Source organism: Microchirus variegatus (genome assembly GCF_963457635.1).
Source record: "Microchirus variegatus genome assembly, chromosome: 16".
Lineage (NCBI taxonomy): Eukaryota > Metazoa > Chordata > Actinopteri > Pleuronectiformes > Soleidae > Microchirus > Microchirus variegatus.
The window spans coordinates 20,073,701-20,084,898 of record NC_139817.1 but is presented as its reverse complement, the minus strand read 5'-3'; the positions used below and the strand labels follow the sequence as shown (position 1 = coordinate 20,084,898).

The 11,198-nt window shown below is 42.7% G+C and overlaps 1 protein-coding gene across 1 annotated transcript; it reads right to left on the bottom strand.

Moving 5' to 3' along the window:
• Window positions 1-479: 479 nt before the first annotated feature.
• On the bottom strand, window positions 480-10,232 carry cUnh5orf34 (chromosome Un C5orf34 homolog; the record flags this gene model as incomplete). The annotated part of the gene is made up of 11 exons (XM_083902382.1): window positions 480-685; window positions 788-834; window positions 930-1,027; window positions 1,112-1,190; window positions 1,278-1,369; window positions 1,457-1,577; window positions 6,159-6,257; window positions 6,346-6,593; window positions 6,758-7,003; window positions 7,081-7,170; window positions 10,023-10,232. 11 exons carry the CDS (start codon window positions 10,230-10,232, stop codon window positions 480-482), a joined length of 1,536 nt encoding a protein of 511 aa, XP_083758508.1.
• Between the last annotated feature and the right edge of the window lie 966 nt (window positions 10,233-11,198).

Genomic DNA, 11,198 nt, shown 5'->3' with positions numbered 1-11,198 from the left:
CTCAAGTGTGGAGTAATGTGTCATTTGAGAGTCACAAAATAGTTTATTAAACCTCATACATTCGTCACACGTGCAGGAAGGGAATATCATTTGGCAGTTAAATCCAGTGAATCTATTAAAAGGGACAAAGAACCATGTGACACCATCACATTAAGATAATTATTTTTATTTGAGTATATTTACAGTATAATACAGTTAAACATTTCTCACTTACTCGTAATCTATGGCTTTATCCTCAGCACGAGGTTCACCAGGAGCTGGAGCCAATCCCACCTAGGAGTCCATCACAGGGCAAACATACAGAGACGACCGTTCACTCTCATACTCACAGCTATGCTCGATTTAGAGTGTCCACTCAACCAAACTGCAAGTTTCTGGACTGTGGGAAAAACCCACGAGCAGACGAGTAATCAGGCGACCTGTAAACTCCACACAGAACCAGGATTTGAACCAGTGAGGCCGGTTAATCCACTTTACACTCATGTAAGTGTGACTGCAGACACAACAGCCTCAATGTCCTGTATGGCTCTGGATGTCTTGAGAAGAGCTTCAGTAATGGAGAACTCCCTTTCAGGTTTATGAGAATCTTCCTCCTCCTCCTCCTCCTCCTCCTCCTCTGCAGAAGGATCTCGCAGCTTCACACATCCTTTCTTACTTCTTTGCAGGGGGCTGTTCTCCAGAAGAACTGGACATCAGATGTTAAAGAGCACAAACGTTCAGAAGCATTCAACGCACAAAACAATGCCGCACACACACACGCGTCCACAGTCTTAGTGCTGAAGGATACAGTTAAAACGTTTTATCTTCTCCAGTTCAGCAGCAACAAGGTTTGACCTGAGGTGGACGTAAGATCACATGAACGTTTCATACAAGCATTTAACAGAGAATCCATAAGTTACCAAAGGAGTGACCAGAAAACGGTAACTCACTGATGTTCTAGTCTCTGTGTGGTGTCCACGCGAAGCTCAGCCAGTGAAGGACTGAACTGAGTCCCAGCAGGCATCGATGGGTCAGAAAAATGTCTCCACTGAAAACAAGACAACGCAATATTTACAGTATATATGTCAAAATGTATAACACTTATAAATATAGTAAGATAATCAGCAGCTACTTCAGTGGCCTCTTGCAGGCAGCTGGGTGTGACGGGAAGCTTCAGCGAGTGCTTGGCCTGGGTGTAACAAGTGAGGATTCTGTAAAATAGTGACGTGATGGTTTGAAGACTTCAGTGGAATAAAGAAATGATGACAATCATCCACCTCTGATAGATGGTACCGTACCTGCTCGCACGGTTTACAATAGTGAAAATAGAATAAGCCTCTCCAACTACATCTGGTGGAAGGTTGTTCAGATGGTACAACTTCTCCTTCACCTGTGACACAGAGACACAATCAACAGCTTCTATGAATTGGATGAAACTATATTATATTAGATCGCCAAAATAAAAAGGGCAACTCACCTGTCCCGACTGACGCTCAGGTAGGTGATGGGTAAAATAAGTGTCGAGGACTCCGTTAGACCGGATCACTGATCCATCTCCTGGGGAAACCTCGATGACAGAGACGGCTCCACTCAGTATCCTACACAAGAGACACAGCACATAAACACACAGTTATGCTGAAGATGAGCCAAGTGGCAATAGGTCATAACATCACCCAGAGAAATCCATATTCATACCCATGCTCATACTGGACGATACCAGCTGCTGTCAACCACACTGGTGTTGACTCACATGTGCTGTACATTATCACCTATATACAGTAGATGCATCTCTTTATCCCAGGTTACATCACTGACTATGTGTCCAGGGGCACCAAACAGTGTATCTAAAATCTGTTTTTCTGGAACCACCAGTGACTACCAGGAACAGTCTGGTTGACCAACAAGTACCGATTGGTGACAGCTGGAGAGACAGCGGACAGCCCGGAAAGATGGCACGGAGCAGTGAGGGGTAGCATCCCGAGCTGCATCTTCTGTGAGAGGAAGAAACCCACAACAAGCTACGAATCAACCTACAGAAGGGGTGAGAAAGAGAATCCCATCGGACGGACCAAAGGACGACGACAAATGGCAATGGAAACACGATGACGACTATGGAATGCATATGTGGTAAGTTATGCAAGAACCGACATGGCCTGTGGATCGACCAGGCCAAGATGAAGTGTATGTACGCCTGGTGAGACGCAGGAGGAGCCTGGCCCGGAGTCACACGACAGTGCCTGGAGGCGAGCTGCCTTCTTAGCGAATCCATTTGGGTTCACAAAACAGCTGCTAAGACAGAAGTGTAGCGGTCAACTTGCCTGCTCCAAAGCTGAGGTCGACCACCACCTGAAGAAGACCTACAGCGATGAAAGCAGAGAGCAAGACCTAGGCCCCCGCAGGGCTCTGATTAATCCACCTGCACCAGCCTTGGAGTTCAACGGGAAGGAGTCCCGTTGGAAGGAGATCCAGGAGGTGGTCAAAAGGGCAAGAGCAAGCTCTGCTCCGGGGCCCAGTGGAGCATCTTATAAGGTTTATAAGAACTGCTCAAGGCTACTACACAGGATCTGGAAGATCCTGAAGGTGATCTTTGAGGAGGGGCAAGGTAACAGACCAGTGGAGACAGGTGGAGGCTGTGTGGATCCCAAAGGAGGAAAAGTCTAACAACATCGATCAGTTCCGAACCATCTCACTGTTGAGTGTTGAAGGGAAGATCTTCTTCAGCCTCGTTGCCAGGCGACTGACAGACTACCTGAAGTGTCACACGTCGTCATCATCACGTTGCACACACATTACGCACAGAATATGCAGACAGAGCTCATTGAGTTACTGCATATAATGGAGGAAGAGGGAGGAAGAGGGAGGAAGAAGATGTGTGCCGATGTAACAGGTGTGACGGTGTCTCCAGCGGCTGACGAACACGCACCTGCATCAGCTGTCTCTTCTGATGAAAGGTGCAGCAGTGGTGGAATAACTTTTTTGCATTTATTTCGTTATCGTATGGATTAAAATGGGATAAGGAAATGTTCTTCTCACTTTCTTACAACAAATTAGTCCGTAACTTTATTTTGGAGAGTTTAAAACATTGTAGACTGACGTGTTCATGTCTTCACGTCAGCATCTGTGTGTCTATTTACATGAAGAAAAGATTAATCTGTCGAAAAATCAATTTCAGTCATCTGCTCAAAGTAAGACTTGAAGAAAAGTGTGTCTCACACACACACGTTTGAAGTGTGTGTTTGTGCACGGGATCAGTTTCGTCTTCTCTGATCTTATCCACACATGTTCAAACATACATATTGTTTGTCACAGAATAATTCATGTTTGTCACTGTAGACACATTAACAATATTATTATGAAACAAATACATTTCAGAGCTTAATATTGCAGCGTCTCCACCCGACAAGAGTTTGCGGAGTGCTCCACAAATTCTCACGGCAGCTCGAGCGTTTGCGCTGCGGTCTGCACACAAGTTCCACACCAAGTACATTTTTCTAGATGCCGTCTTATGCATGGAAGCAAGCGTACGCCGTCTTTATGTGCGTACGTATGGTTTACATCCTGAAAGCCATCTGCAGTGGGATCAACACAGCAAGAGACTTCGCCCCGGGAAATAACACCATCACTTTTATCAGAGCTGGATAGAAGTCTACAACAGTGTAAATGTAAAAATTTTTAATTCATACATGTTATGGTTTATTTTCTAGCCCTTCGTGTTCCTCCATTACAGTATTATTAGATGAAAAGTGATTTTGGATTTTGGAAAAAAGGGTTGATAAACACTTCAGAATTAGAGCTACTTTCTTTACTGATGACAACTGCGTCATTTTTATTGTGTAACTCTAACTTGTCTAGTATAGTAATATAACAAAATCAGTAACTATTCAGCCTCCTTCCTCGTCTTTACTTTACATAAGTGTACAAATGCATGCAGGGTGTGAAGGTGAAAAAAACGACTTTATTATTCACAAAGGAAAATATTTTACCATCATATTCAAGAGTACAAATTAAAATAAACAAGGAGCCAAATCTAAAAGCATGTCTAACACAATATGCAAACAAAAAATAAATAATGAAACGTGTAGAGCGGTGTCAGAATTTGAAGTGGGATAGCTGGAGGAGTCACAGCGGTGAAGAGCAAAGCTGGAAGAGTTTCTCCAAGACTTGATTAAACCATTCTTCAACTGTAAAAGGACAAGGAATACAATTACACATAAAATATGAACCAAGATTTTACTTTTTCTCAGAAAAACAAACCTTTCAGCAAAATATACCAACTGGGTGAGCTGCAGACATTATAATGTTGTCTATATAGGCGTCTTGAACAAACATAAATAACAATAAAACATTTGAATAACACTGACATGGTTCTCCAGCGAAAACAAGGTGACTTTACTTTGCTAACAGATTACGTGTATATAACGTGTGTGTAATTGTCTATCAAACGTTACTTTGACAACGTTGTCGCTTCACTGCCGACAACTATATCACATCGTGTACTATGAGCAGAAGTAGTGTGGAGTATTAGCGTCAGTCTTACCTCTCAGTGACGTCTCCCTGCTGGAAATGGAGACGGTGATGGTGAACCCTCTGTTTCCAGGTTTGTCTTCGGTGTCTTCTCAAAATCTCCAAAGAAGCTTAGCATAGCTTAGCATAGCCGACTTGAAGCTTTCACCGCTATGAATCTCTGACCGGCAAATAATGGGAACTTACTGCTTGTCTTTTCGCAGTTTTTACTGCACGTCCCAGTACAATTTAGCACCATAGAAAAAAAACCTGTGTAATTTGCAGGTCCGTAATGTATTCGCCAACTAATTATTATAGACCGATTCCATAATATCCGCGCGCGTTTCTCGCGGATATTATGGAATCGGTCGTGCGCATCCGCGTCGTCGTCCGCGTCCGCAGATTTTAGCCGTTAACGCGATAACTGGAAAGGCGTTTGAGATTAAATTTTCTTATTTTTTTTATGGGTCACATACCCCCTGTAGATGATCCCTATTGATTTTGAGCTGTCTACCATTATTATTAATTAGTTAATTAATTAATGAATGAATGAAATAAAAACCATATTTTCGCCTGTATCTTCAAAAGTATTGCAGGTATTGGCTTCAAATTTTGCATGGGCATCACATACCACCTGTAGATGATCCCTATCTTTGTAGCTTTATTATTAATTAGCAAATTAATTAATTTATTATGCTAAAAACACATTTTCGGCTTCATCTTCCAGACTGATGGAGATATTGCCTTCAAATTTTGTACAATGATTCATGTAACAACTATCTACAAGTACAATCATTATTACTTTGGCTATGATTGGTAATAGTTACATAATGAGTTAACTGGTTCTTCATGAAATTTGGACACTTTGAAGATATGGCAGGTGTGGTTAGCATTTTAATATTCATAATATTTAACAAGGTATAATAGGTTAACTAGTTTTATTAAAAACTAGAGAGAAATTTATGAGTTCAGGTATTCTGTGTTCAATATCGAGTTTATATGGATACTTTGAACATGTATAAAGTGTAGTCAGCATTATATCATACTATTTAACAGTTATTTTGTTGAATTTATTAATAATTAATTAAAACAGTTGGTGGCAGGTGCGCGTGCGTATACTTTGGGTATATTGGAAAATTGAGGATTGGACAAGTTCGCGGATATACCCCCTTGCTGTCGGCCCCCGACAGCGTAGGCTAGTTCATCAAGGCTATCCGCTTCACTGTGATAGTGGAGGCGAGGCCGGAAGTGAGCGCGGCGCGCAGAGCATTCTGGGAGTTGTTGTCGTTTGTGTACATGAGCGATAAATACATTTTTCTGCCTTTCTCGGCCAAGAAGGCACCTTCTTCAAATATTATTTCACATTTCTACTCCATAGATGACCCATTTTTAATAGACATCCAACTTCCCAGCGGTGAAATATCTCTTCAAATTTGAGCTTTGGTGGTTCAATAAATACTTACGTTTTGAAATCAATGAATAATCGTGTTTATTAATCGTGATTTCGATATCAATCAAAAATAATTGGGATTATTATTTTTGCCATAATCGTCCAGCCCTAGTCCAGGGGCACCAAATGGTGTATCTAATCTTTGGTGTAATAAACTTGTGGATGTGATATAATTTGGCCTAATAATCTACAGATCTTTAAGGTCTACGAAAGGCTGCACAGGTACCTGTAGGTGACTCCTTGACACCACATCACTTTCACCAGCTCTGGTGGAAGGTCTTGATCTGACTCTTCTTTTTCAGCCAGAGGACATTTACTCTTCCACCTTCAAAAAGAAGAAGAAGAAGAAGAAAGAACTCAGTCACAAGCGTTGTGACAGAAATGCACATTACACCTCTTCCTCATCTACAAACCTGTGCCAGTGAGGGGACGGACATGTAAGAGCCAGAGCGCGAGGAAGGCACGCCCTTCTCTCTTCACTCGGTAAGTCAGACATGATCCTGTCTGTCTGAGCAGAGCCACTGCTTCCCTCTGCTCCAACATCTTTAGACGTAGAGAGACGAGTCGTCCACTGACGGCGAGCTAAGGAAAGAGGGTAGTGCCACATGGGGTCATCATGAGAGCAGGAGTGATGCTGGACCACTGTGGTGGACTGATGCATCTGGTGTGACGAGAAGAAACAGGAATGATTTAGGCCATAAAGGCTGTAAACACAGGAATATTTGGAAGGAGCATTACCTTTGACTGAGCGGGGCTAACAACCAGAGGAGAAGACAACTTGGATCTACTTGACTGATTCTTCCCGCCTGCTCTCCCCAGATCCACAGTGTTTGGTGTCTGCTGAGAGCCTGGCCTGCCGTCAGGATCTCTGCGGACACACTGCACGCTGCACTGCTGATTCTGACTGAGTCTGCATGTGAACTCCACAGTGAAGTCTTCACCCGAGGACGACAGCATCAGTGCAACTCTCCCCTCCTCAGACCGGACAATGGTCTCACCTCCAGGCCCAAGCTCAGCTTCACAGGAAGAAAACTCAGGCCATGTCACGTCTGAACTAAGACTGAAAAAAGACTGCAGGAACAAACGCAATGAAACACACAGATACTGATATAACTGCACAGTATAAGATAGGAGGCAGCTCTTGGTACCTTCTTGTGTTCAGTGGGGATGAGTTCCTCTGGTAGATATGGTCGACTTGCATATCTGTTCCTGAATGCCAACGCAGGGACCATCAGCTCCTGCAAAGTGAGAACTTTGAATACAACAGGAAGAAGATTGTTTCTGCTCCTCAGGGCTGAGTCAGGGACAACAGTGCAGCAAACACGCTCACTTTATCAGGTACAAATGACACCATTTTAAGTGTCAGCAGTGATTAGTGCTGTTGACCATCGGTTTGAAGTCTTGTGTAATCGGTACACCTTTGTTGGAATGAGTTATTCAAGTTAGTGTTGCCTTTCTATCATTTCAAACCTCATCATTCTCCTCTGACCTCTGGCATTTTCACCCAAACAACTGCTGCTCGCTCGACATGCTGCCATTTTCAGACCACTCTCTGTAAACCCTGAAGACGGTTATGTGTGAAATAAGCCGTAGATCATAACATCAGTCCGTCTGACATCAACAACCATGCCACAGTCACTTAAATCACCTTGCTTCCTCATTCAGCTTATTTGGAACTCCACCAGGTCATTATGTCTACATGTCTACATGTACTGAGGTTTTACCATGTGATTGGTTAATTGGACATTTTTGTGAACAAGCAGTGGTCGTGTGTATCTAACAACAGTCCAGCGAGTGTAAGTATCGTCCTCAATGAGACACTTAGTAAAGAAGCAGTTGTCCTTTTTCAGAAAGTTGAAAATGTTACATTCTTCTTTCATCGAGTCTGTCTTCTCTTCTTCCATCTCAGTGAAGGTTTACATTCATTTAAGCAGACACTTTTATCCAAAAGTCCACTAGATAGGAACAGTGGACTGACAGAGGGTGAGGGTGCAGCGGAGGGGCTAAGGTAAGTGCTAGGACAGATAGACCAGAAGATGCTCTTGGAAGAGCTGGGTTTTCAAGAGCTCCTTGAAGACAGATAGGGACGTCCCCTATTCTCGTAGAGTTCGGTAGGTCGCTCTACCAGCGTGGAACCACACATGAAAAGAGTCCTGATTGTCTTGTGCGGGGTGTTGGCACCACCTGACCATAGTCCTTTGATGAACAGAGTAGCCGAGGGGTAACGTAAGCCTTTAGGAGAGCATTAGTAGGTGGGAGCAGACCCATGAAGCACTTTGTAGGCTAAGGGAGGCAGTGGAGCTCGGGTGTCATGTGCCCTTTTAGGTTTTAGTTTCCAACACCAAAAGATACAGACTGTGTATTGTTCTTCCTGTTTTTCTATTTTTCCAATTATTACCTATTTTATTATTTAGAGGTGTGGTTATGAGCAAACATGTTTTAAATAAAATACCATATTCGTAATATCGCCCCAGTCACCATCTCCTCGAACTATTGCCCTCAGGTAGGTTTTACAGGTCCACCAAGTTTTTATGTGCAATGTGCTTATTCAATAATAAACGATGATAAGACAAAGGGTGTCATCTATTCACGCTGTTATCACTCGTTAATAAAGAAGTCATTCAAGGACTTCCCCCTACAATGGACCACCACCAGTTTGCATACAGGGATAACAGATTGTCAGAGAGGACACTTATGCCAGGCTTCTTTTCATTGATTCTAGTTTGACATTTAACACCATCCTCCCTAACAGCAGGGCCCCACCTTTCCCCATCACTCAGCGCCAACCCTGGATCATACACAGGGATGTGTGTCCCCTACTGTACTTTAAACTGTCCACAAAGGTGGTCAGGCTCATCACAGGGGGAGAGGGGTCTGCATTCAGGGGCCAAGTAGAATGACTGACAATAACAGCCTGGTCCACAAAAATGAAGGAATAATAATGGACTTCAGAAGACACAGATCTGAGCCTCAGCCCATATATGTACATCAACATGGAGAGAGAGTCTCTAACGTGTAACCTTGAAAAGAAACACCACTGTGCTGATAAAGAAGGCTCAATGACTCCAGTCCTGAGGGCGACTCCACGTCTTAAGGGTCCTGAAAAACGACAGAGCCCTAACTCAGGAGCTGCTGGTGTCCTTCTACAGACGCTCTGTTGACTGCATGTGTGTTTGCCAGCTCCACTGGAGGCGCTTACAGGACAATAAAAGCCAAAACAAACAGACTGAAAAAAAACCACAAACACGAGCCACACAAACATGAAATAAGCACTGAAGGCAACACCTCTGTACACAAAAAAAACCACCCTGTCAGAAATATATGGTGCAATCAAATCATCTTTAACTGTGACATGGTGGTATCATTGCTTCATGAACATTTCTCATCTAAAAGCATATCATAGCATCACACACACAACTGCATAGAGAGACTTCTCTAACGGTTCTGAGTAAGAATGAAAAATGTGTGTTCAGCACATTGATATTTACTAGTGTACTGGATATCAGTTATTTTGAAGAATCCCACTGCAGTTAAAATGTTGAACTCTGAACTGTGAGGATTAAGCATGGCCCTTATGTATTATTTTATGTGTCTGTATGTTTTTATTTTTATGTTATACGTTTAATGCCTGATGCCTGAGTTGTACTGATAACAACCATGGGACAGTAGTCATGGGACAGTAGAACATGTTCTTCTGTGGTGCAGAAAATATACAACAGTTTATATTTATATAGACTGTGTTTTCTTTGCTTGGTCCCTGTGAGAACTATACATTGATCTCCAAGGAAATGTTGCAATTCCTGCGCAATTCAGGACGATGTGTAAAAATCTAGTTCATCATCGGACCTGTGGAGGGCAGTAATACGCTAAACAGCGTCTAAACTGCCAGAATTGCACAAGAAGAAGAAGAAGACACGGAGCTGGTTTTATTTTGAAAACCGGATGTCAGTGTACTTACAAATCAGTCCGAATCATTGGATCGCAAGCTCTTTTTGTTTGTTTGTTTTTTACCGTAAAAAGCCTTTAAGAAGGGCGTTAAAACTATGCGTCAGATAGTTTGTGCGCAGACAGTTTGTGGGACATGTCAGACCTTGTATGTGCTGATGGTGAACCTGGTCCTCTGTCTCACGGTCTCCCGGGGCTGCGCTGAGTGAAGAGCGGGCTCTGCCGCGGCTTCCTTCACCAGCAGGAACTCGCTGCCGCACGGTGACAATTGTAGCTGGGATCCGTTCACGTAGCGGACATCCACGGACTCATCCTCGTACATAATCATGGAGCTAACGCCGGTGTTTGTCTCCATCTTTGAATGAGATCGATCAGCCTTACCTGGCCTGTCGTTAACGCGCCGACACGACGTGAAATATAGAGCACCAACGTGCCCTCTAGTGGTGAAACTGCAATCTCACTCTGTTCTTCTTCTTCTTTAGTTAGGCAGACTAGACCCAACGATGGCGTATTGCTGCCCCTACTGTTTGTTAAAAGGTCCTACAAGAAAAGTATCAAATCCTTTTGTATAGCCCTGTTATTATTATTATTATTAATAATAATAATAATAATAATAATAATAATGCATTATATTTGAAGGCGTCTTTCAAGACACAAGGTCGCCAATTCACATGTGTTGTAAATATATTCCATCAATTCAATTGTCTTTGCCAAAGAATCCAGATTTAAGAGTGTGCACATATTGAAAACAGTGTCTCCATCTGCTCCTTCTCTGAAGAGTGGCAACATGGGAACCTCAAAACAACTCTCAAATAACCTGAAACAATGATTGTTCAACATCATGGTTTAGGGGAAGGATACAGAAAGCTATCTCAGAGATTTAAGCTCTCAGTTTCAACTGTGAGGAACATTGTGAGGAATTAGAAGACCACAGGGACAGTTCTAGTTAAGGCCCGAAGTGGCCGACCAAGAAAAATCTCAGATAAGCAGAGGCCAAGGACTGTCCATGCTTGGAAACCATCAAACCTGACTGAACTGGAGATGTTTTGTAAAGAAGAATGGTCCAAATTACCTCTCGCAAGAATCCAGACTCTAACTGGAAGCTATATGAAGCGTTTAGAGGCTGTTATTTCTGCAAAAGGAGGATGCACAAAATTATGCACATGCCTAATTGTGTTTAAATAATTCTTGCACACTTTCTGTAAATTATATCAACTTTATTTCACTTCTCAAATATAACTGTGTTTGTCTCCTATATGATATATTTAACTGAAATTTCATATTCAAACAAACAATGATTTATAAAGGAAAATCATGAACA